Source organism: Acanthaster planci, linkage group LG20 (genome assembly GCF_054643075.1).
Source record: "Acanthaster planci isolate LZ-2023a linkage group LG20, COTS_SCS, whole genome shotgun sequence".
Lineage (NCBI taxonomy): Eukaryota > Metazoa > Echinodermata > Asteroidea > Valvatida > Acanthasteridae > Acanthaster > Acanthaster planci.
In genome coordinates, this window is record NC_141796.1 from 1705774 (window position 1) to 1733472 (window position 27699).

General features: G+C 43.7%; 1 protein-coding gene across 2 annotated transcripts; it reads left to right on the forward strand.

The window, feature by feature from the left end:
- The first annotated feature begins 2126 nt into the window (after nucleotides 1-2126).
- On the forward strand, nucleotides 2127-26718 carry LOC147795831 (uncharacterized). 2 transcript variants are annotated; one of them, XM_087130796.1, is made up of 5 exons: nucleotides 2127-2308; nucleotides 16658-16746; nucleotides 20409-20534; nucleotides 21621-21725; nucleotides 25340-26718. In XM_087130796.1, the coding sequence occupies exons 2-4, from the start codon at nucleotides 16667-16669 to the stop codon at nucleotides 21721-21723; spliced, it is 309 nt and encodes a 102-aa protein (XP_086986922.1). In that variant the 5' UTR covers nucleotides 2127-2308; nucleotides 16658-16666; the 3' UTR covers nucleotides 21724-21725; nucleotides 25340-26718. The 2 variants fall into 2 exon arrangements, with proteins under 2 accessions (XP_086986922.1, XP_086986921.1); XM_087130795.1 differs by having other exon boundaries at nucleotides 2128-2308; nucleotides 21621-21729.
- The last annotated feature ends 981 nt before the right edge of the window (nucleotides 26719-27699 follow it).

The window sequence follows — 27699 nt, forward strand, 5'->3', positions numbered from 1 at the left end:
ACAAAGGAAGACTTTTTGTCACAGTTCGTTAACTTGTGGCTTGTCTTAAGACTAGATCAGGTGCAATCCAGTTTGTAAGTGTGACGTCACTTCAGTTTAAACCACGCCCACTGCACATGCATTGGACATAGTGTTACATGCATTGATCGCAGTTTACGTGAAACCGCGGAACCGGAAGTTAACGCGCAACTCAGCGATCGTCCAATGGCAGCCTGCAAATCGTGGCGCGTCCGCCTTTATGACGAAGTCACTTACGAACCGGATAGACCAAGGACGTCGCAGGGGCTTGCGCACACAATCGCCCAACAGCGGTTTGGAAGCTTTCCGAAGAACCAAGATTTTAGAGAAAGACATCAGGACTGTGTAAACAGTAGTTGTTTGTGTTATTATTCTGCAGTAGTATAGGCCCTAAAATTATTTCGTAGGCCCTGGGCACAAGTGTGTGGTGTATTAGATAATCCGGCCCTGCAGTCGTCCAGGAAGTGTTAAGTTGCAGCTATCGACGAAATATGTGCACATTGGAAAGTCGAACAGCCGTAGGGTAGCGCCAATTGAAACACTCAGTCACAATGAGCACGTGGATGTCGCGGCGGGATGATAAAACGTTTGATAAAAAAGATGAGATCAACCTTCAGTTTGATCTAAAATTACCACCGTGTTTTCTAAACGATACCTCCGGAGACACCCGTAACGTCTACATACATTAACAAGGCAGAACTCCCTAGCGACATCGCATCCATTTTAGAAATCGACGACTTGCATGCTGATAACCAAATCCTCGGTTTTGTAAACCATTTTAGTACAATATCTTTGCGTACGTTCCCTAGGTAAATTGAATTGCTAATTTTGACACTCTTACGAGACGAAATAGTTTTACAATAAATTAAAGCTGCCGCTTTATTATAAGGAAATGGAATGCAAGAGTCGAGAAATTATTTTCAAAGTGTGGGTATCCATGTGTAGTGTAGATCCATATCTGCATCTTAGATGAGTTCAGGCGCTACATGAGGATGAACGAGCTACATGGTTATTTAGTATTCCAATAACATAGCTTGAAATGTGCACTTCCGAATCGTATTTTAAATCAGTTTTTTGCTGGTGAATGTTTCCACGTCAGGAACGATAATCTCATTTGTAAGTGCTCTGTACAAGATATTAAATAAGTCATGAGCGGGCTTTGGCCAGAGAATTTGTGTTAATGAATACAACCTGACAAAGATGATCGAAACGCTGGGCTCAGATCAGTGGCAGTTTTGCAAAAACAAGCGATCTGATGTTCAGTGTTAGGACGATAGTCTCGCTTGTAAGTGTTCTGTGCACGATATCAATGGAGATGCTTTCATCAGAGAGTTGTTCCAATGAACACGACTTGATAAAGATGATCGAAACCAGTGGCGTAGACAGGCTCTTCTCGGAGTGGGGGGAGGCAAGAGATCTCACGGGAAGGGCACCCCCCCGGGACTAGGCCACTGAGTACGTTTAAAGAACAGCTCGTTCAAGAAGTCTAATTACATGTATTACGCATATCTCCATTCCCCCCCACACAAAATCCCAATTTTCCCGTCAGGGTAAGGGGGAAGACTTCCAAATGGGGAACAGTGCTCCCTTGCTCCTTGTTGGCTACGCCACTGACTGAAACGCTGAGCTCAGCCAAATCGCGGCTTTGCCAAAAATATATATAAATAAATAAAACTGAATTCCTGAAATTGCCGTTGACGGGGTTCGAAGTCAGTTGCTAAAAGTGGTTCACACAATCACCGGCTCAACGCGTCGCAGAAATTCTCTTTGGCGGGAGAGGGGTGTCAGACGTCACGCAGCAGAGACAAACAAATCAATTCTTCCAAATATACCCGCCTTTTATCTCGCCTGGCCGGCTCATGCGCGCTGAATAACAAAAAGATTTACCTGGAGTGACTTGGGCCCGTCCCAGATCCGAGACGATGCGTCATTAAGTTGGCCGCGGTCCCAGAAGAGAAAGTTTTTTTTAATTGGCGGAAACTCATAATGGACGGGTCGAGCGCGACGTCCGACCGTCGAAGGGCGGACCGTCGACAAACAATGGACGGCGGTCGTGGGGCGGGACCCACAATGCATCGCGACTATGGCCCATGTATAAAGAGATGTTCGGCATGCGACACGTTTCACTGAGCCTCAGCAAGCGGAACAGAGCGCTGTACAAAGATTTCACTCCATCGAGTGCGTGCAATCACACTACACCCAGACGTGAGGACAGCGACAAAGATCCACGTGGATTGGCGACTAAACCCCGACGAAACAGCCGATTCGTTCCAAATTGGACAGCAAAACTGTAAGTGCTCCCGTTAGTGGAATTTGTCATACGAAGTGCTTTCGTTATTGATTGGCACATTTGGAGTCAATTTATTTTTTAAGTTTCTTGGTCCGATGTTTAAAATGATTTCAAATTGTGATAGTAGTGTGGAACACTTTGCGTGGTTTATGCTTTTCAAGATGTACAAATTTCTTATAGATATTGTAAAGATTTACATGTATTTTATGACCTGGGGTAATCGCTTGAGCAGTGACCGACAACAAATATTGAGGTAATAATCTTCAGTCAAACTATAGACCTTTCGCCCGGAAAAAAAATCCAGAAATTCAGCTTCGACTTTCCCGGTCACTGTGTTTTTCCCGATCGCCACCCTTGATGTGTCGGTCTCGTTTAGTTTTCAAATGACCTTCAACGCAGTTTTGAAAATTTAGATTTGTTGGTATTGCCGATGTTGCTTTCGGACTTGCAAACACAGACAAGGTATTTGTTTACAGGATAGAATGAAACGGTGCCAATTGTATAGCTCATTTGGAGGGGGGAGTTTGTGACTGATTGATTAAGATGAAAACCCGCTGGCTCACACAGAAATCAGTAAACCGGCTGACATTTCTCCCCGTATCTTGTCCACGGATTCCAGGAGAAAAATCAATCTTTATCATAAGAGAGAAAAAATCTGCAGTGTCCAGAACTGCTTGTTGGGTTTCAGGGAATTTAGAAAGGCATTGCCACCCGTAGTGGTGTTTCTGCATTCCTTGTTTTCCACGTTGAGGTTTTGGACCTAGGTAAAGTGGATTGCTCAAGAACAAAGGAAGCTATTCCCCTATCCATGCTTGAGATTCAAACAAACAAAATAATGCAGGGAAAAAGTTATGTGGTGCGATCCAGGAGTTTATGATGGGCTGAGACCCAGTACAGCTACGGTATTGGAGCAAATGCAGTTAGCAAAGGTCACATGAGATGAACCGAGCTTCTCAACATTACTGACAGTCTGAACTGGACTCTTCCTAATGCAATTCGTTGTGAATAGGGCCATTCCATGAGGTTGGGGCACAATTTGTGACGATATCCTTATTACATACATGGGTAACTTTTACCACCTGTCTTGACCTGTAGAATAGGTCATTTACTCTACACCTCTGTATTCAGCCTTGCAAGATGTATAACAATGTCAATTTGGAATCCACATGAAGGGAAATAGCTGTTCATTTTTACGAAACCCACGTAACAATGGACACCGTCACAGTGTGTGATGTATAGCGTAATATAGGTTTACAAAAAGTCGTGTAGAGCTGGTGTAATTTCTACACAATATGCTTATCCTCCTGCAATAATGTTACGGTCTGCTTCGATTTGAGTTAATGTTTTTCCCACAGAGTTTAAGATGAAGAACCTTTCCCATCTCTTTCAATTTCCCGACCTGTAATAGCTGAATCGGTTAGAACCCAGAATAGCAAATGATAACAAAATGCGATCCCACAGGACAGAGTTGGATATGTAAAATGTAATCTCCTGGGCGCAAAATGTGAAATTTGAATTTGCTGAGGTAGCTTCTCGCTGTTGCTTCGAATGAAATATGCATAGATCGATGTATTGCGTTGCTAAAGCTAATCTGAAAGGAATTTTTTGCATAAACAGGCAGCCTTCAAAACTCTGCCTGAATATTAATTTGACGATATGGTGAGTTATGCCCTTCTCTCCGTGTAATTTTTGAGCATCGTGCTCCGATCTGTTGACAGGCTCATGGGAAAAGACGAGGCTTCATACGCCAGGGGTTCGAACCTACGACCTTCTGCTTAAGGGTAAAGACGACAAGCATTGGCCGAGCGGTTGGTCTTTTGGAAACTGATCGTGCGTATGACATTACGTCATCCGGAATGGACTTTAATTAAACGGGAACATTGCGTCGAATTCTCCCATCCCAAAAGCTCCATCCGAATTCTTTTAATAGTGAGAACTGCACAGACTACAGTAATTGGTATTCTTTGTGTTCGTCGTGTAGGAGACAAAATAACGCTCCATGTTGATCATTTACAAAGGAATAGAGAATTCCTAAGCGAAGTTCCCCGATACCCGATCACCAAAACCTCCCCTAAGAACCCAGCATTCGGTGAAAAATATTGACTCTGCTGTAATTCTATGCATTGCTTTCACGGCACCAATACGATCCAAATCAACCCAGGAGGACATGGGCACGGATTAACTGTGAATTATTGACCAAAAGAAATGAAAACCAATATCAATAATAGGCAGGTACGTTTATCTTTCACAGGGCACCTGTCCTGTAGAGACAAATGCAAACATTACTTCATAGGGTGAATAATCTAGGAGATTGGATGTCTAAAATTAAGAATCAATTCTACATTGAATGCAGTCGAGATGACGTTGTTTGTGTTAGGGGAGGCTCAGTTTGGAAAATGAAATCTTAGTTTCTTACAACTTTTCCGTGCACGTTTCTTATTAAAAAAAGGAAACATGGACAAAAAGTTAGTTAGTTACCGCACTAGATGTGGTACAAGACCCACATGTGGTTAGGAACAACATTTCTTGGTTGACAGAATGGATTAAAAACGAAGAAATCCTCACCAGGTTTTGTCTCGTGGTATCAAGTCTAGAACCTCAGTAGAATTACGTTACATTTCTTAGCGTTTGAATTTTCTGTTAATTTGCAGGCAACTTCATGGTCATGACATACCGCATGCGCAAAGATGATAATTTTATCGACACGAACTTGTAAATATCTAAAAGATTTCCGAACTGGCAATTCCATCAATATCCTCAAATCGTCTATGACTGCCATTTCTTCTCTGACTGACATTTAATACCCAGCGAAATCCGCAGGATTTTCAGTTCCTGCAGCCCGAACTCATGGGAGCGAGGGTGAGATGGCCTCCCCAGAGTCCCCTACCGAGCCACACACCGGAACAAACTCTGGGTGATGCGGCTCCTGAAACCTCATTGAATTTCAATCCTGACGGACTGCGGTTGGCTCGATTTACCTGAAGGAAAACAAGGAGACGGACCTGAAAGTTGACTCGCTCTTTAATATTGCTTAGCAGACCAGGGACGAAGAAACCTCGAAGAATTAACTTTGTCCTCTGAGGGAGATGTTTTCTTGAAAATGGTCCTCAAATTTCTGTGTAAAGGCAGAGCACGTGACAGTCATTAGAAACAAATGAAAACACAACGCTTTGTTCTGTGATGACTTGTGAAAAAGCTTGCATGAAATTCCTTCTTGTGTTACTGGTCACTCCAAGATCGTGTATCAGCCGGACGGCTCTTTTCATCTCCTTTCTATTGACGCAAAGGCCACTGGACAACAGAATAACTAGATATTTTAAGCAACAAACACACATAGGGCAAAATACCCTCCACTGTTGCTGAAATAACAAAAATGGGAAACAAGGTGCAGCCACTTTTTGTCAGATGGGTCCCAGGCGTGAAAGGACTTCTAGTTTCTCATGTAAGATGAACATTTTAATACCTATTATTGCTTAAATTCACCAATCTCTTGGTATGCATCCAACATAAATGTATTTTTATCGTAGATGTACATTTATTTCGTGGAAGTTTCCGTCTCGTTAGATGAAGACGCTCATTTTGTACCGCCGTAATTATGAAAAAAGTGAATTTATTTCAAATTTTCAGTATTAAGCCCATAGATTGATTCCGCCGTCGACAGGAATGAAAATTCCAAGTGATTACTTTTTCAGTGCATTATGATAAGAAGATACGATCCTAGACAGCCTAGCACGAAAGTATTGATGAAATCATTACATAATGGAAAACAAAAAAACAGACAGTTGGTCGCAGCCAGATTGAATTACCACGGCGTCATTCTTATGCTATTAGTTTTGCATGGCTCGGTTTGTCGCGTTGCGCAAATTTCTTTGTTCGCATTTGTTATTTTTTGAATGGCTGTTGCGGACAAGATTCATCCAATGAATAACACATCAAGCACAGTCTGGTGTGCACTAATCCCCTCTCAATAATGCCACTGCGGCGTGCTCGAACAGACAAATTGTAATTCGTTTCCAGTGTGCTCTGTCCTAACATTTATGCGCACTGTGGTTGCACAATATATAGGTACTTATAAATCATATACCTCAAGGCGCCTTGATAGGGTTGGAGAAATTCTGTATGCAACTGCTCTTTAAATTGTCATTTCTAGAAACTCTGGAATCTTTCCTGTACCCCTTTGAAATAAAAGTAGACTTTTTGACTTTTTGCTCAAGAAAATGCCTCTTTTGTCGCCAATCTAAAAAAAATGCAAAGGAACATGAATTACTGCGTTGTTTTTATGTTGACTTTCTACAAATTTCTACTTGTTTCTTAGCCTGGGGCACTCTATCGTCAGGAATTGTGCACGCAATCGACTCATTATATCTCTTTTGACACGATCAATATTCGATTCAGACAATCAAACTGAAGCCCTTAATTAATTTTAAGGCGAAGGTCACCAAGACTTAATAAGACAATACACTTTAACTTGTCCAGTTACGCCAGAGTTTGTTTCCTATTTAACGCAACACCTGCCATGGCTGTGTAGTTCGTTCCAGTCACGTTCATTAGAGGCTTGGAGTCCTACCGGAAAGTTCCCATTGGTTACTAAGCAATTACGCATGCAAAACGGGCAATTAATATTTACGCTCATCAACCAGTCACCAATGCAGCTTCGCGAGGTGTTGGCTCTGCACTTTCCCTCACTCCTCCGGGCAATTTTGGAACCCATTAGAGTCGTGCGGCAATTTAGTGTCGCCGAGGTGATGCGCAGTATTTCATTGGTCATGGAAAACAGTCTGTTGCCATAGGTAACAACTCTCACGTGAGCAATTTAGCACTTCATCCGTCACAGTAAAGCCTTTTCGTCAAAGTATAATGAATGAAGATTTACTTCCAGATTAAATCACGAAGTAATAATGCACGCCCTTACAGATTTTATTTTCTAATGGTTGATTGGTTTGTAACGTATAGTTGAGAGTTCTTTTTCGTTCGTCACTGGCTAATTTGTCAAACTTTGTTTCCATAATATTGCCCTCTGCTACAAATCATAACTACGTCTGTGATCTGTCTGTTGTCAGCTGCACGATTTCTAGCTATCCTCTCATCAATTTATTTTTCCCCTGTGCTTCGTCATTAGGTTTATTTCCACATACACCCACTAAGGTAAATGCCAATTATGGTGCTGGTGCAGTACATATCTGAAGAACGATAAATCAAAATTCTAGCTGTGCATTAAAATTGTAGCCAGGGGGCACGTGGGAAAATCGGGGTCACATTCAAAGTGAGCTCTTCAGACAAAATTAATGGCATTTGATAGAATAATTTAAAAGATCTTTTGCAACATTCATCCGTAACACTGAACCCCCCCCCGGAACAATGTTCAACCAAGGCAATGCCTATAAAACTAACAAGATAAACTATTAAGGATAATTAAATTAGGCCAATCAAATCTACAGGACATTTTTTTATAAGTCGAGGCAGAGTTTGTCAGGAATTCAGGGCATCCCTCTTTCTCCATAACCGCACTGCCTAAATAACAAAGGCAAATTGGGGAGAATTTTTGCTAACAAGATAAGTGACTGAATTAAAACTGGCACAGCATTTTCTTTTGTTTCAAAATTTTCTATGGCAGATCAAAAAAATTGAAGCGAAACGAGAAAATTGGCTCGAGACCGAGTCAATAGGTATGCCTCGCTGCCCATAGACCACAAAAGGGGGATGATTAATTAAAGATGGACAGAATGCGATTTGGACTCCTCAAGGTGTCTTTTTAGAAATAGATACCAGTATTTCCCGGTTCAAGACAAGAAGTCTATTTGAAGTCCAAGTAGGTCTTAATGTGTCTTTTTAGAAATAGATACCGGTATTGCCCAGTTCAAGACAAGAAGTTTATTTGAAGTCCAAGTAGGCCTATGTGAGAGAGTACAGCATGCATGTCGTATGGATTTTTCGTCACCCATTGTCTTTAAAATACCACAGAGCTATCCCAATGGCCTTACGCCTCGCCAGTTCACGCGATGGGGCGCTGCGTTAATGATAGCGTCTACAGGCCTGAAAACGGCTGCCCGCCCAACCTAACCAAACGAAAAGACAATCGGCTTGATTACCCGGATCGAATTCTCGCGTGTCAAACGCACCCTAGCGCACGCTCGCCGCCACACCCTGCGCGAGATTTGACGCCTACGGCAAGACACACGACACTCTGTGCCTATATCCGCCCTGGCCGTAACAGCATGGAATGGCGTGTCTATACACAGCCTGAACCTGACCTATCGAGCGAGCGTCCACACTGTCAAAAGAGTCAATTTACCGTTAATGATTTGCCTGAGGGTTACTCAACTTCGTTCACACTTCCGTAAATAATTCAGGGTCAGTTTGATAATTAAAACCCCTCCGAGTCGCAAGGGTCTCGTTTGGCGCGCCCAAGATGATTTTTCTCGCTTTTCGGTAGCGCGAAAACCAGTGACTGGACTACTCGAGCGTTACATGCGTGGGCACCCACCGATTAAATTAAAGTGCAGTTGCACCATGACTACCCTGAGCGTTCGAGTGTTCACAAAATGCTGTGCACACGAGACCGCAACTGAAGTTGGTCGTGATATTCTTTTGAGACGATAAGGTTATGAAACTTTCCAATTTTAACTGAAGTTGTTGCTTATAATCCCCGTCACTGCTCGGAGGACACAACAAGGGCACTTTTGTCACGGTTCGGTATTCCAATAGCGCATGCCCAGTACGAGACTGTGCTAGAACAACTACGCGCGCACACGCGACAGTCTGTCCTGTCAGTGCAACCGTACGCTGACTCGTGCGCGCGTTTTGTCCCCGAATACCTTGGCTGTTTAAAGTATCGAACTGGCGCGTTATGCATCTTAATAATAATGATATAAATCTATATAGCGCACTTATCCGGAAACCGATTAAGGCGCAATTCCAATATCTTTACCCGTGCTCGCTGGGCCCATGAAACATTCCAAATATCATCTCGGCTCCCTGGGAGAGTACAGCTCGATGCTTCCCTTTTCGGCGCAACGCAGCTAAATCAACCACAATAACCATCTCTGCTCTCACAGGGTACCCAACTACTCCTTGGTGGAGAGAGGCAATGAGTGACAAAGTGCCTTGGGCCAAGGGCACACGCACCATGACCCCTGGCTGGATTCGAACCCACAACCTGCGGCTTTACCTACCGACTACGAATCCGATGGTCTTGTCCACAAGGCCACGGCACTCCAAGTTCACGCGTTAATTCAAGTTCGGTCTAAGCGGCCACTACCACAGTAACCATATTACGGCTAGAATACTATGCCCGCCATCATCTCATTTTTTTAATCACCATGCACCACTGCAGTCAAAACTATCCATCCCATATCATTCATTATCCTACGTCATAACAATCACCATATCACTACAATCACTACGTCACTACCGCTATGGTCTCAGCCATATTATCACAACCACAATAGCTTCGTTTTCTCCCTAGCTCCATAATCGCAAACTTTACCCATAAACCCGTCACCAAGCTCGCGTCTGTCAAAGCGCAGATCAAAGCCCCTGCCAGATTACGGCCATTCTCCCGTTTCCAAAAAACACCTTCCTTATTTCGTATCTCCCTTCGAACGTCCTTAAAGTGGAACGCACAAAGCTGCAGTCGAACTGATTTCCTTTACACTGTCCAGATCATATCGCTGATAACATAATTATACTAAAACAACATGCCCCGATTTAATGAGAGATTCTTCAGACGCTGTCGTGGCTACCTGCTATGGCGCTATCAATCAGCCCACCCTCCTCTCGCCACTTGCGCCCCCCACCCCTACCCGAGAAAGATACAACCGTCGCGCGCGGATATGATTGAAATTCCACTTCCGTCGTCACTCGGCACGTTTCGAGTGGCGGAGCGGAGGGGGCTGGGCATTCACACGAGTGGCCTGGCGTTTGCTCACTTCGGTCTGGTCGGGGTAGGAAACAGAAAAAGGTCGAGAGCAATTGGTGAGTCAATAATCGAGTTGGGGGACAGATGGGACGGGGAAGAGAGAGGCTACTGAGGGGGTGTTAATGGGTCGGACTGGGAGGTTTGTTTGGGTGTTTGTTGTGTCGTCATTCTTGGGGTTTTTTTGGTATACTTAGCGAGTAGCTTCTTGCTGGTCATTTATGTTTAGTTTTAAGGCCAGGAGCAATAACAGCGAAAACAGAAGCAGCAACAACAACAGCAGATCGGTCGTATATCAACACCACCACTATCAACTACAAGAATAGCATCAACATCGTCAACAACAACATCATCAACAACGGCCTCTACTACTTCCCAAATTAAAGCAAACGGCTCCAGAACGTACGTGAGCCGTGCTCAATTCGGTCTCCTAACCCGAACCCCATCTCACCCAGTCGCGGTCGATATGTTCACAGTATCGGTCACCCTTTCTGTCTAGTTTACGACGCGTCCTCCATTACCAGCCCGCAGGCCGCTGTTTTCCACCGGCACATAGCCTTTGTCCTGCGCTGGCTCGTACCTCCCTGAGTTTGATCCAGCAGAGAGTCCATCCAATCACTCGGCACAATTTTTGGGGTTAGGATGCGGGCCACGGATCGTAGCTGCTGAGAACCAGGCGTGTTGCTCGAGTCAACAGTCACCGTCGAGTTCAAACACGCGTTAAGTGCCCCTAATGGCTACCTATCGAGTGTTTGGGGCGGCAATCATATCCGAGTACAGCCTAGCGCTGATGATGTAAAATGATTAGGCGTGAACGTGCGCTCGTGGCGCGATGTCATCCGATCGCGCTGAGGGTACTAGTTCAACATGTAACAAACTGACACGTGGGAACAAACAGACTTGCCCTAAGATGCGAAGAGGACGTGCTGGTCTTGTCAAACACATCTTACATGGGCGGTGGAAATTGATACCAGAGAGTGGTCTAAACTGTGAAGCCGTTGGTGTGAGGTTAGGAAAGGAAGTTGCTTTCGAAATTAACCATCAATGCCAACTCCTATCATGGGAACATGCTAATGCAAACGCAGGCTAAGCGTCCAGATCCTTCCTCAATTAAGTGTATATCTATAGCTACATTTCCTTCGCCGTTGCCCGTCACTTTACAATCTGACCCTAAGGCGCCCTCTTGAGATATTTTGCATGTGATTTGTAAAGAAAGGTCAACCCATTACACACACCGTGATTGATTACCAAGGACGTATTGACGCCACTGCATAACGATTTCAAGCCTAATTACTAAACTCCTTTACAACATGTTGCACAATGTTTAGTGATTACCTGCTCATGTGCGCACCGTTAGGGTTGAAACCAGAAGTCAGGAGAGTTCGACTGTCTTTCAAATCTCTTTATTTCGAGTGTAAAACCTAATTCCATTTCTGTTTTCTGACTTTCATTTGTATTTTCCCCAGACACTCTGTGCTGATCAATGTTCTTTTTCTTCTTCTGATTCCTTTTTCCCCGAATTCTCCATCAGTTTTTACTCCTACGTGCCGTATCAGCCTTTACTTGCCGCATCACACCTTTCTTTTGACCTTTTGCCCGCTCCTTTCCGCGGTGCAACCCGATCCTATCATTACCCCCAGCTTACTTAGCCCCAAACGCTTTCAAGGCTCTCTGCCCTGTCTCTACATCATATCCAGCGACCTTCTCCGATCGCCGAGGCTCGCTTTTTACCTCGCGCAGGCAACATTTTGTCCCCCTCCATCCATTCCAATATCGATACCGAGAACGCGGGCCGATCGAAGACTGGGCCCTTCAGCGCTGAGCCAGCGGCATGGAGCGTGGTGTAGGCCCTGCCACCTAAGTCCGTGCATGGCAACCCCCTCCGCTACGTGAGCTGGCCGCTACTTCTCGCAATTCTCGCCAGGAAGTGGGCTGCCTTTTAGGCCCTGATAAATTGGGTCATTTTGACTTGATCATAGTAATCTACCAAAGGTTAACAGGAAACCTCGCTACGCTATCTCTCTTAGAGCAAATAAGGGACTCGTCCAAAGACTTAAACAGGGGGAAATTTAGCATAACAGTGCGCATAATTCTGTCGGAAGACGGGGGGGCTAGGTTGGTCTTTGGACGAGATGTTTTGAAGCTTGTTGACACGTTCGGGTTTGAAAGAAAGGTTCAGCTTCACTTTGCGTATTTGTTGTTCAATAACCCAGGAGCTATTTAGGACTTCATATTCTCAAGAAAACCTCCTCGCTGTTATGGAATAAACAAGGGTCGTCTCACTGACTATGAATTTCAGGAACATTCAAGATGATGGAAAATCGAATAAATTTTGAGAGTCGACACTGAAATTGTATAAACGTGGAGTATTTTTGAGCAAGGTTTCAGACTTGCCTCTTGTCTTCGCCAGCACAAAGTGCTAACCTTTATCTATACGATTTATTTCGCTTATTAAGTTAACAATAATTTCACAACGTTTGACTTGTTACACTTGGAAAAGAACACGATGACATCAGAAGACAACCAGACAATGTTCCGTTCGATAGAAGCGCTCAAAACAGCTGAACTTTGACGTGAGGGCGAACGTGTTAATAGCTGGTCAGCTTGGCGACCGAGAATATATCCGTAATCGATTGATAATTAAAGGGAAGGTTTTTGAAATGGCGTTTGTGAGAATAAGCGTCGCCTGGATGTCTTCACTTGTTCTGACTCAGCGTACACGTCTTGTTGGAGAATGTCGTATTTCCGGCCAGACTTGCCAAAATGAGCATGCTTCGCCCTGAAATTTAAGTGGTTCCCTACTTTGTTCGATCGTGTCTGTCGTTCTTGCGCGGCTGTGGCCGTGCGATGTTTTGATTGGGGCGCGTGGAAAGGAAAGCGCGCCAAATAAAATGCTGGCCGCCGTGAAATCGAATCGGAGCACTTTATTGAAATGGTCAAAAATGTCACGAAATAGATTGGTAACACAATCCGTGAAGATGTTAATGTCCGTTCAGAAATGACAAGAACCCATCCTCAATACGTTGCCCCTGCTGGTGACTTTTTAATGTTTCAAAATAATCGTTGAAGAGGGTTGTACATGTAGTCCTTATAGTTTTTTCATAGTAGGAGTTTGTCAGTGCAGGATGAAGGTCGGATGACTAATTGCTTAATACAATCAACACAAACTTTTGGATGCTCAGACTTCTGTCTCAGTAGCTTGGACAGTATGGCTTTACAGAGTTTTGCCCTTCTGCCCCTGGACTTGTCACATGAAAATAATTAAACTAACTTACACATTACAGGGTTTGAAAAACTTCAGCAACAATAAAGAAACCTATGGGCCTCGAGCTAGACCAAGCCTGAGAGGGCGCTACTTCCTTAGCAACGAGGGCTCCTTTGGTAGCACCTGCCCATCGCTGGTTTGCGTACGACTGGAAAACGCAAGGGTTGCGATCGCATCGCTACCAACAAAATGAATACTCCCGACCAACGCGGCTCATTTCAGGCGATGAGGAGGGTACTTCTGCTCGAGGCAGATAAGCTTAAGCTCGTGCTGCCAACGGCAAGGGCGTAAACGAGGGTAGCCGGAGCGGGATACGGAGCCACGTTTTGAATAATGATTATTATAATATCAAAACATGAGCCTTGCACATTGGGCTCACATTATCTGAATATTCCTGAAACCATTCTCAGCTCCCTGGGGAGTATACTAGCCCGATGCTGCCATATCAGGCGCAAACAGCTAAACATAACCATATCTGCCCTCGTAGGTCCCCATTTATTCCTGGGAGGAGAAAGGACAGATTTCCCCTTCCCCAAACGCCTGATCTACTCGTGTCTTGCTGAAGGCGACGAGCTTTCGAAGATTACAAGGAGAGTTACATCAATGATGTCCTGTGTTCGCCCCATCCTTCTCGCGGCACGCTGAGAGGTAGCATCCCCGCGCTTGGGTCTTTTGGCTGAGCGTGATAAATCAGTGGATTTTTATTTTCTTATTTTTTTTCAGCCACTAGGGATCCGGGCCTAGGAAATCGTACACAGCTGCTTAATTGAAATGTCTGCGGCACCCGAGAGACACGGTGGTTCGTCGGTGTAGCGGCCTTCATCAAGTGCATCACCCGATGGCTTGTGAAGGAACCCGGGCCCGGCCATTAATCACTGAATTGGCCTCGCGCGCGGGACACAGGTGGCAATTAATCAATTCTTCAACTACAATGTCCAGTCCCGAGTTCGCGGACATTGTTGTCCGTGAATGGTCTTGAAGCTGCGCCCAATTCGTATCTCAGATTATATATTTCAGTCGTGGCCTGTCAAAAAAATACCTTCAAGGGTTTTTTGACTTGAACTTTTAACTCTTGCGGGTTTCACTGATCTCTCATGAACGCAAGCGCAGCACACTCTCCGTGTGGCTATTAAAACTGAAGCTTGTTCGAATTCTCCACTCAGGGGATTTCCAAAATCGCAGCTTCTCTACTTTGGGTCACTAAGTTCGCCTTAAAAATGTAGCCTTTCCATATGTCTTTACAATTTTTAGCAACATAAAAGGTCATTTTTGTCACAGGAGCATGAGGGCATTGTGGCAGAAATTTGTGCTGGGAACTTGGATATGGGGGGAGGAGTATAGGGATGACTTCTCAGTCACGGCAACGTGAAGGGGGGGGGGTGCCGACACCATCTGACACTTGAGGGCGATGTTCCTCATCCAGATGTACATCTGTAATGAAGTGCAGAACCTAACACAAAAAGGCATATCAAAGGCTTTTCCTTATTATTGTTCTCCCTTTTGAGTGCAGAAATCTTCACAATTTTATTTCCTACTGCAACAAGGCGATGATTGAACCACCCATTCCCCTGACTCTCGTCAAAAAGTGGGGAATATTTACATACCCCATCCCCCTGGGATTTACGCCCATGGTGTGTGCCTTGAAAGCCCTCCTTGGGTTAGGCTGTGAAAACAAAATCCATGAAGTAAAACAGTTCTTCTACTCAAGTCAGCAATATCATGTTTACCGCCAGTTTTATCTGGACGTAAATGTACATATATAGCTCAAAACTAAATAAGATCCAAAACAATTCCACGACAATACGGGCGATTCACAATGGTGCGCCACCAAGAGTTTGCAACACGTTGGCCGATCATAACGCGCGAAAGTTGTTGACCCTTTGGGCATTGGGTCGACAAATTTCGCGCATTGTGATTGGCCAACGCGTTGCAAACTCTTGGTGGCGCACACTTGTGAAATAGCCGTATTGGAGGTAACATTTGTGGGGTGTTGTATCAAACCGGTTGATAAAATGAAGCAACGCGAATATCTGACGCTAAAACGAAAATGGCTCATTTAAATAGAGCAGAAATGGTTTGGTGACTAGATTTATAGGCATTTCGTTTTCCCGCGACGTCGCCTTTAACTATCTTGCAACGAAACCCTTTCCCTTTCAAATCCGTCTTGCGACAACCGCAAATCTCACCTACCTCGCTACAGTAGGCATGTTTTCTCAAGTCGAAATCTCCCCAAGTGACGTTTTGAATCAAACTGGTTTCTTCACGCGACCTTCGCCCTCAAATGCCGATCTCACCACTTTCTTTTCTTTTTTAATGTTCTTTCCACTCATGAGTACAGTAATTATTGCTGGCCCATCTATCTACGGTGGGGACTAAAGTCCTTGGTCATTGTTGTCATCGGCAGCTCTCGTTCCGTCTGGGAAATTCTGCGGCGAACCTTCAATTCATGTTATGGGGCCTGTTGACTGATTACCGGGTGTTTATTGGTTTACGTGCCGCGCGATGCGCACGGTTAAGCGTCTTCGTCTCCCGATCAGTAATTGTTTGTCGTTGCGCAGAATGGACGATGCTACTAAAACGGCGCGACTACAGAGGATCCAGGAAGAAAGATTAAAGGCGCATGTATTTCCAAGAGGTTTTCCTTTAACTTATAAATATGAGTTGGGTGTATGACTAGGCATGGATTGGTCGATATTTTACAGATATCAAAATAAATTACTCGAGAATTTATTCTTTGACCAAATTTGTAAAACACATGCAAAAATTCTTTACTGTTTCAAATAGTTACTTGTTAACCTATGGGAAAAGGAGCAACAAAAGTTGTCCATTTCCGATTATTCACATCTGTCCGAGATGGTTGGTCACGTTGTGTTACAGCCTGTCTGTAGAGAAAGATTTCAAAACGTCCGCCCAGTTTGGAATAGCAAGACAGTGTGTGAACCGTATCGGGCAAGAAATGAGAATGGTAATATTATGCATAAGATAGAGAAAAAGAGGAAGAAACACACTCCCAAAGGAAAAAAACGAAACGAAGCATTAAAATATGCGACCAATTGATCCTTGCCTCTAAAAAGTGTCAATCAATGGATGGTTGGAGTTAAATAACCTTTCAATATTACTTTAACGAGATATACTTGAACTCTTTTTTTTTTATTCATATTGATTTCAGAGAACCACAATGTCGCAGCTTACTTTGCTTGCCGTTTGTGGCGTTGTACTTCTACTGGCTGCTCACACATACTGCACAGATGACCACAGGTAAGCATCCAAGCCGATTTGACGTTTTGGGTATTCCAACAGCGCATGTCCAAACTCAAGGGCGTGCGAGGTCAATCGAGAACCGAAGTACGCGCACGCAAGGTGTATTCTATATCTGTGCGGCCGTACGCGCCGACTCGCGCTTTGCGGTACTCTTTAATGACCTTGGAAATTAGTTTGTTGTAAAGTACCACCAAAAACGTGGCAGTTAGGGGCCTCCGTACCACTTTCTATTTGCATTCATAGGAAGTTTGGCTTTTGGGTGGAAAAGACAACTTAAAGGCTCTTTTTAATATTGTTTTGGAGGTGGGGCAATACAGATTCAGTATGGAGTTGGGCCAGCAGTTCAGATTTTACCTACATGAATCCTGAAACAATTGACAAAGCGGGTTTGAAAATATCAGTAATTCAAAAGTTCACCTAATATGCCTCTGATATTCAGCAATTGAACGAGTAACTACGGTAACTACCAACGAAATGTACCCTCCCCAGCCCACCTAAGCGGCTCTTTGCGACCGATAAGGAGGTTACTTCTGCCCGAGGCGGACACGGTTGATTCCGAGGGAAACTGTGCCGGTACTTCTTGTCCTTTTGGTTAATGCAATTTAGCAGCCTGTTCGTTAAAGATTGAGTTACCCAACAAGCGGATTTGAGCTTATAGAAATCGGATATGATTGCCAATCAATTCGATATCGGACATAGGCTTGCATTCTATCATAAAAGATACAGGCGGGTCTCTTGATTAACCTCCGGAGCGGTGACAACACGGAGTACACCGAGATTTTAATTCTTCGGATGGAACTACGGCTAAGTCACCGAGATGCGGCAAACACCAGACTTTGCTGTTGTCGGCACGAAGTGCCCCTGTCTTGATCCCTCTGTAACCAGCGCGAAGTCGGGCTTATCTTCCTGCTAAAATTGTCGCTGTGCTGGGTTTCGCGAGGAGCCGAGATTACGGCACAGGGGGATTTTACAGTGTATAGTCGCGTGCACGTGGCAGATTGATATCAGACAGAGGAACAAACAGGGAACATGTCAAAAGAGAAAGTACGTACGCGTACACAGGATGTCTCATAAACTACTGAACATCAACACAACGTGCTCATAACAGGTTGGGGTATTATTTTCTCCATCAATTCAGGAGAATTGGAAATAAGAAGTCTAAGACTAAGTCCAGAAATAATACTTCACATTATCACATTGAGAAATCAGCCAACAAAATCAAATCAGGGGAATGTAGTTGGAGTCAATAATTTCAAGACGTTATTCGACTTCTAAATATATCCTTGTACTCGACAGCCACAGAATGCAAGGAGGATAAAAGGGACAGTATTAGTGATCTTGGAAGCTAGGGAAAAAGGACGTGTGGAGTAAACGAGAGAAATTCGCAGGGTCGGAATTGATGTAGTATAGCATTAGGATAGAAGCAAACCACAGTTTTTCAATAATTTACTTGTTTTTTTTATTTCAGAAAGGAAAAAATGAAAAATAATGCAATACACACCTATGTCTGAAACTCCTGCAACTAGCTATGACAAAGCCGTACGTCGTGGTCCCCTGTAGTGCCACTGAACGTGAATTGTTTTGGGAGGTAAATTCTGGTCTTACCCCCCCCCACACACACACACCCAGACATAACTGTTTTACCTCCAAAGTGTGGACATTCCTTTGTTCTCCTTGGATAAGGAAACTTGAGGAAAATGCTCCTTTATCTCCGACTAGGACCACTCCTGTGAGCTGGATGGTGATGATTTCCTGAACTGTTCCTCTTCATTTTGCCACGGATAACCCTAACCCCAAAATGCCTCTGAAACTGTTTTTCAGAGAGGGGAAAACATTGTGCGGACGTGTGCGAGTCCACACATCGCCATCGCACCCTACATTGTGTGGACTTCTTTTGTGCAGAGGTCCACGCAGTGCACCCTATAGCGTCGGGTTAGTGCCATAAGGTCCTTATGGCAGTAACAACCTTATAGCACTTATGATTTTGAAAATGATTTTAGGGCCCTATTCTGAGCATGAAAGAATTTTATAAAGACACAAATAATAATGTTCCACATTATTTTATTGATAACAATCATTTTGGGGGACTGTTTCTCTAATCTTCACCAGGACTTTTCTCGTATTTCACGTTTTTAAAAAAAAATTCGGAACAGAGCAGCCAAAAATGGAAACAGAGGAAAGTTATCGTGTGTTGTCGTTCCGAAATGGAAAAGACGGCGAAAGAGCGGGTGTTAAGCCAAGGGGAGGCGAACAGCCGATTCGGTGTCAAATCGAACTCCGGCCGGCAATTCCAAGCCTCCGGAAAAAAATACCATAGTAAATGGAAGCCAGGGGACGGGTAGACTTTGCCGAAGATATTTGTTCCTCAGCTCCTGAACCGTTTGATTGAACACTTCTCGTGTTACAAGGAATCGATGGGGGTTGAGTAAATTAGACCGACGTCACGACAGATGCACGCAGAAAACAGACATATGGGATCACCCGGAATCTCTGGATGTATATATGTGCCCGTTTTTACCGAATTAATCAGCCATGCGAGACTTTTATCAATAATAGCTAACAACCATACGGATCATTCCTAGTCCGGAAGATGTCAGCATTCGAACAAATGTTCTGGATACAACGACATACGTACGATGCTCTGACAACAGATAATTAAATTTTGAGAAATTAATCATTACAGTGTCAGTGCGATATATTAAACCATGTGCAGTTAGTGGGCTTTTGGTTGAGCAAGAGTCCACCATATTGTGAATTGACCTGATCACGTGCAGTTTAACCTTTGTTACATTACAAACTATTCATAAATACCCCAGACAGTCTCCCTATTCAACAACGTGCAATTTGACCGTGTATGAACATTATTTTGATAATGCCTGCTGAGAAGTGAAATTGCCCGCTGCGTAGATTATGCGCTGCCTCCTGGATGCGAGAAAGTTTATCGGTCAAGAGTCTGTATGCACGCGGCTCGCCACGCGCGCACCAAGTCCATATAAGGATATTCGTTTGGACAACTTGCTAAAGGAATACACCATAAAATAGAAGGGAGTATTCGGGAAAATAAAAGTAAAAGTCTAGAACATAATCGTTGGAATCCATCATATATTAAAGGTATTTTATGAACGGGGAGTACATTATGTGCTTGACTGGTGTCAAACTGAGTGCTGAACGCTGATAATGCCCTCGCCTGTGGCTCAGGCAGTGCGTCCAATCGTTTTACGCGTTTAGAACGGGTTAAGTAGATTATTCCCTTATTATCATTTTTTACATTACGTCTAGTCTCCTGTGCCGGTCTTAAACACACATTTCACACGTTTAGAACAGGTTAAGCACATTATTCATTCCCTTATTATCATTTTTTACATTGCGTTGAGTCTCCTGTGCCGGTCTTAAACACACTTTCAGGACGGGCCAAGCACATAATCTATAACCTTATTACCATTTTTACATTGCCAACGTCTACCAAACATGTTCATAAACTGATAAGTGTAAATTGCCGAGCTACGAAATATGTGCAACAAGAATCACAGCGATGCACAGTAATGGTAAAAGCTTCCACACTGTCTCAAGCGGCTTTTACAACAATCATGAAAGCATCTCTACTGGTCGGGTGTGAGAGTAAGTCAGATTTGTACATCTTCATATGTTTCACTTTTCAGGGAAAAGAGAATAGGGGACAACGACTACTTTCAGGCCAAGTACAACGATGCCCAGGAAAACCAGAGACAGCGCGCACGGTGGAGTCTGTTGAACGAGAAAATGCGGAACGCGGGAAAAAGATCCGGGTGAGTACATTCTCGGATTGAAGGGGCACTGTGGTCAAGTTTTCTTTCCCTCAGACACACAGTTTATGCAACGTCATACTCTTCTTCGGTACACGAATCTGCTTGGCATCCTTTGCCGGGTTTAGATTAGATTGGAAAGTGTACTCATTTTAAAAATGATTTTTAAATATCCTGAGCTTTTCTCAACAACTGAGGGCGCTGTTGACGCGGTGTAAATCAGAGAGGACACGCTGTTCCTCATCGAAGACAGTTTAGAAAAAAGTTTTCCTGTAAGCCTATTTGCCAAATACTTCCACAATAATAAATCGCCTAAGGAAGGGAAATTTAGGAAAGTAAAATGTCGAGAATTGCTGCAGTGTTTTGGGCACGAATGAATACAAGATTAAGTTTTTTTTTCCATTGTTGCTCTTGCATAGGGTTACCTGAAAGTCAAAATTACAATACCTTTTAGAGCAGCACAACAAAATATAAAAATTGAACAAAAGGAGCATCTTCGAGGGCTTTAGGAAAACAACTACATAGCAAATAAACCCTTTAACTTTTTCCTTCACGAAAGAAGTACACGAGATGACTCACTACTTTGTGTCAACGCTTCAACGCTTCGAAATTACTGGAGAAATAAAATAGACAGCTGTTCTCGACAATCACAGTCAAAAACATTCTTGACATTATGAGTCTTTTGGCGTAATCATAAATCTTTCGTTAAAAAGTGTGGAAGGTATCTAAAACGTGACATATATGCGATATACCGCAGCCCGTAAGGCTCATGTTGCTGTGGAATTTCATGACTCGCGCAAGAATAGATGGTCGACTGGTTCGCGATCGTTGAAATGCTGTTGGTCAGCACGCGTAGTACACTTCGTCACCTCAACCACACGCATGACCTTTCCAGTCCGCCATGATGTCACTTTGGAAAGGAAATAAATTTTGTCTACAAAATGACACATACACAAACTCTTGAGCACAGTGGCGCGAGCCTGATTTATGTAGCAAGAGCGACGGTAGAATTAAACCCATAATGTGGGTTTTGGTGGGCTGTTTTGGTGCAAGATTTAACTTTTTCGGTTTTCTTTCATTTTTACACAGTGTAAATAGAGACTTCGAGGATGATTTGTACAGAAACATGGAAAGAGAGTTTATTAGAAGACTAATCGGTGAATATTTCTACCAATTGGAAGAGAGCCCATAAAAGTAGGTAGGTCGGCTTTCATCAGTTTCCAATCGTCACCCAGCCCCCACACAAGGCGCTGGAAAGGCAAATGCGCTTCCTGATAACATTTTGAGAAGGAAAGACGTCGCAGCTATAGACGCGCAAAGCATTGTGGGTTACTTGCTGTCGTAACCAACGCGTGGATTTGCAGTTCACACGCATCGAGCGAACCTGCAAAGGTTGACCCTTGTTCAAAATATTGTCTGTCCAGCGGCTGCTGGACGAAAATGACCTAATGCATTTGCCTTTCCAATCGCCCTGCGTAGGAGCTAGGTGACCAAGGAGTCATCAGTTTTTCATAAACAAACAACACTGGAGGGCGTCATAGGTCAGCTCATGACCTTTGACATAACACAAACGAGGGCGCTTTCACAGTGTTTGAATTTGAGACTAGGGCCGTTTTCCAATACTCAACCTCGGCTCCGTCTCAGGCTTCAACTGTTTTTTACTAGCCGACTTTGAAGCTGTAAGCGCAGTAATCAGTCTAATAGTGCCACAGAACATCAAACAAGATGCAATAAAGCCAAAAATTATAGTAATGCAATGTAATTTAAACGCTTTAGGCCCACAATCGGGGACTGGCTTTGGGAACGAAGCTTGAGACGAAGACGAAGTTGAGTATTGGAAAACGGCCCAGAGCTGCATAGGGCAAGATTGAGCGGCGGTCATTTTGTCAATCCCTGGTGGATAGCTTGCCCGGTACCTGGGATATGTTTTATTGTATTCAAAAGTCACCACGGTGTATTCGAGAAGAGGTAATCTCTTAAATCTGCCCATACTTTGAAATGCACAACTGCAGTGAAACTGCCACGTCACCCCCAGAAATGAATTGTGACTTCAAACAGACTATCCGCTCCGGGCGGAACAAAAGAGGGCCTTCTTTTTGGTACTCACCCACAGACATATAAACACAGAGACGGCCGGACTTGCGCGTAAACCCGTGATATTGAAAAGTATTGGCAAATATTTAGCGAAGCGACGTCTGACAGCGCGTCCAGTGCGCGTTATTACGCGCCGCACTTACATTGCCTGTATTTTTAACGTGCTCCCGAAATGCGTTCACGATTTTTGCCTTCTGAAGCCTACTGAAAATTCTTCTTTTAAGATGTTGCAACTTCACTGTTTTACATCCCTAGGGGCCAGATTAAGTAAATAGAGGTTTTTAACAATCGCGCAGATCACTAAAAATGCGTTTATATGTCTGTGACTCACCACATAGGCAAGCCATGAGGCGCGCCAGTAAATGCGCATTTGATGTCAGAGTACGGTGAGTACGCATAACTAATTTATTCCGGCATGTGTGGTCTTCGCGTACACGCAGCACGCGTGCAAGAACCCGCTTGTAACCACCTGTCTTTCTTTCCCCAATTGGGGGTGCGCTTCAGCTCGGGGCGGATTCCAGTTAGACGTCACAATTTCGGTGGCATCGCACTCGCGCTCGCATTCCTCAGCTTGACGCGCGCGTGTCTTTGGCAAATCACGACACCCTATTGGTCGAAGAGGCAAGCAACGCGCGTGTAGCACCTGTCCACGAGCACGGCGTGTCACCGAAGTAGCTTCTTATACTGGTTGTCGAGTTACACCGAAGCAGACAGCAAGTGCGCAAGCTTTGGAAATGTCCGAACAATAGAGAACATTTTGATTGCAGTGCTATGCAATCATAACGTAATTAGAGCTACGCATTTTCAGCTATTCTGTCTATACGATATTGGGAAATCGACTTTACGATTCATTATAGTTTTGGATGCGGTGGTGATTGTTGTGCATTGACGTCGTTTTTTTTAATGACATGATCATTTTGTTGACAATATTTTAGTGGAAATTTTACTAAAAGAATCTTAGAGACCTTCAGGCGTAAGGGAAACACGGAATGCCGCTCAGTTGCAAACATTATGCACACTTTTGGCATTAACTTTATCACCCGAAAGATAATAGAGACAAATACCTTCTGCCAACATCCTGGAAACTGTTGCCGGATTAAACCTCACGTGTTCTGCATATCTTTGGCCATATTTGTAGATTGGGGCACCAACGTGAGGGCAGGCACCAAGCGCGTGCACCCGAAACCCCGTCCCACGCAAGACAATCGCCCGGAATACAAGTCATTTTTTATGACACTTATCTAAAGTGGCAGATCCCTAAGTGTCGAATTTATCACCGCTTTCAGAGAAGAATTGGAGCAATAATTCGTCAACTGTAACGCCAAGGTTCCCCTTGCTTTCCGGGGGCACTGCGGATACCTACGTACGTCGCTGCGTCAAATCACGAGCTACATCCTGTCTCCCCCCCTTCCCAGGATGGAAATCTCTTCACTCGGGGGATCCTTAAGTAAACAAGTTGCGGGACGCACTTTGTCGAGATGCCGACAGTAACTCGTATCTAGGGGGACCTCCGAGTGCTGATAACATCCTTGGGGATAATAGGTCGTTCTAAATTGGTGCACCAGATAACCGATGTTGGCAGTTTCACTTCTCAAAGTTAGACCAGAAACAGAGGCTAAGTAGAAGTACTAGTCATTCAAATAACGTCAATTAAATTACCTAGAAAAGAACTAAAAGTGCGGCTTTTGAAATACATGGCATTTATTTTAAAACTTGAAGTGCCGACCTGCTTTTTTGCCCCTACTTTACGTCTTCTTGTCCTCAAAGCGCACGGTCATTTCATCCATGGGATACGTGGCACGACACGCCATCATGCAAATTTCGTACTGCGCGCGCATTCGTGCATTACTCCGCAAGACACCAGGCTAATTATTTGACCCCCCAAAAAATCATGTGTTGAAAAGCCTTGCAACAAAGTGTTGACTAATCATTCGTCACACTTTGGAGCCAAGAGAATTGACTCATATGATAATTGTTAAAAGTAAAAGTGAGATCTTCGTGGCCGTATACATTTTGTAGAGGGGGGTTTGAATAGCTGGAAAGCATCGAGCTCAAACCTGAGCAAGCGCGCTGAAATTTTGTCCTGCAGACAGGCACATTACTTTTTGCTTGTTTTCTGTGTGCTTCCAAGAGCGGATCAAGGGGGCGTCAGTGGCCGATCATGACCCAGAGGTGTGTAGAGAGAGTTCTGACATGAATGTCTCAATTGCTGGAACCAAAATAGCTAATTGTCGGTGCCTACACTCTAAATAGGATCAGTCAAATTCGACTAGAATTCAGTAAACTTTGACTAGCTCTTCAAGGTCAGCTGGGTGCAACTGGAAATTAGTCAACCTGTCTAGATTTTTTTTGACAGTTCACTGATATTTCAAAAGGCATCGAAAAGGAGTCTTGTCAGAGTGCATGATTTGCCAACTTAAGCGTCGGTATTTGACTAAATAAATGGTCAACTTTGAACAACTAGGAAAATCATTCAACATTTTGGGTGCGTTCGAGCGAGCTACTCGCGTTAACACGAGTATACTCCTGAGCGCTCGAACGGCTGGAGTATGACCCAACAGTCTCGCTAGAGGGGGAGTATACTCCTGTACCCGAGTGTAATGCGCACGCATCCTACTGGTGTTAACAGAAGTAACCGCGCGATCGAACTGATGGCACTCTTCGGCCATTTTCAAATCGTGCTGACATTACTGTATTTGTTTTCACCCTCACAGGGTCTGGCGGTAGTCCCGATGAAACCGATGATGACCTTTGACCTCTGTGACCCAGGCTGTCTGGAAGTGACCTTTAGTTCTTGAACGTACGCAGGCCCGACTCAAACTAGACCGATCATGAATAGGAAAATTATGTTGAGGTCCCAATCCAGCAGATAGCCCTTTCTGAAATTGTTTAACCCAAGACAGCAAGTAGGCCTAAACTTTAGAGACGTTAAGTCTCGACCACGAAAAGGCAGTGTACGACTGGTCAAGATAACCTCCAGTAGGACCGGATTACTTTCCCTGACGAGAAACAATCCATAATTTATAAGCATCTGGTTTCGTAGCGCCCTCTCGCTTTCGACTACAATCCCCGTTTTGATGATAGAAGAATCTCTTACACCAAAACTCCAGCTTAAAATAGAAAACCGTACTAAGACCGTTTGTACCACTGGACGTATAAATGAAGAGATCTCGCTAGTGGATTGGTTTAAGCATCTTGTTCTGCACATTCCTAACTAACACATTCCTATTAACATTCTTAACTACTGCACATCGCTCGCACCCAGTAAAGATAACAGCCCTACCTTTTGTTGTCTTTTTTTTTCTTTTTTCTTTTCTTTTCTTTTCTTTGTTTTTTTGGGCGCACTAATAATCTTTAGTTCACTATACAATTCTGCTCTATATCATTTTAAAACTTGTCTTGATTATAAAGACAGTGGAAGGTTATCCTAAAGCAGGTGACTATGTCTCGCACCGACACTTTAGTGGGGAAATAACGTGCGGTGTATTTTATTTTTCATTAAAATACCTTAGAACTGCGAATTAAAGTAGATTTTAAATGCATGTGAAGCTGTGTGACATTAAAGGGAAGGGGAGCTATTTTGCCAAGTTATTTAAATACCTCAGTGATAAAAGTACGAGGAAATTATGCATGTTGCAAAGTTTCAAAGTGAAACCAGGAAGCAGCGACAGTTCTACGTGGTCTCGTGCATGGCTTCGATATGCACAATTGTTTGAATGGCTACCTCGTTGCAACTATACATCATATATCGTATTCAGTTTTTCTTATATTTGGCCAGATTTTCATGTTCAAAGAGGTAAAAGGCTTACGGACTGATTTTGGCAAAAACTGATTAGTGATGCGGACCTAAAGTCCGTTTCCTCTGAAGTCATATCAGAAAGTCATCGGAGTTAGTCTTCTGTTCAAGCCTAGCCGTGTGATAGGAGAAGTTACCCCCGTCATCTTGCTTTAGCGGCGTATACTGCACCACAATCATAATTATTATGCTTCAAGTTACTCGCAGCACGTCATAAATAATCGGGTATGAAACAAGGTTTTTTATACGCATGGTTATGATTCCTTAGAAGTTGAATAAAAGCACAGGCAATCACAAGCCATTGTATGTGTCACTTCTGCTCATTTGACGTCACAGTCGTGTTTTTCCTCAAGTGGCTGATAAAACCACGGTTGGCCGTTGGTAAAAAATTTAAGATTTATATGTCACAAAGAGTTTTTAAAAATCCCGTCTCTGCAAAAACTATGGTTTTAAAATTAACAACTGTTGGTGTTGTCAGATGACCACACCATATGATAATGCTGGTGGTACTTTGCACACCTATAAGGGTGCTAAAGGTAACACCAAAATAACACCAGTGAAAGGTTTTGGTGTAGTCCTCTGATAACTCCGGGGGTGTTAAATTTAACGACACAGTTTTTGCAGAGTTGCAGCTAGCAGACCACCAAATAATAACACACGTACCTGTACAACTAAATACTAAATGGAAATAAATACAACTCTATTTTTAATGAATGGGACAAATGTCCATTCGAAAACCAACCAAAACGAGATTATTTCTGCAAACTTTGGCCTCCCATACAAGTTAAAGTGATAATGTCTATCCGGTTCGTAAGTGACTTCGTCACAAAGGTGGACGCACCACAATTTGCAGGCTCCCACTGGACGATCGCTGAAGTTGCCTGTTAACTTCCAGTTCCGTGGTTCCACGTAAACGGCGATTATATCAACACATGTAACTCTATGTGAAGTGGGCGTGGTTTAAACTGAAGTGACGTCATCCTTACGAACCGGGTACGCGTGTGTGCTTCTTGCGTGATGCAAAGATGAAACCTCCCAATATGTTTGACAGTTCGTGATCCCTCATAAAACACTGTTACTTCTTTTTAATACCAGCTACCAACGATCGAACGACGAAAAATCATGCTAATTCCACAACCACGTTAACATTAGTTCTCTAGTATTTTCTCTACTCTGTGAAAAGGTAAAAGAGTTGAACACTCTAATACTCTCGAGAAAGAGTAAGTCCCTTTTGAAAAGCACTCCAAAGAGAGGAAAACCACTCTTAAAAGAGTCAAA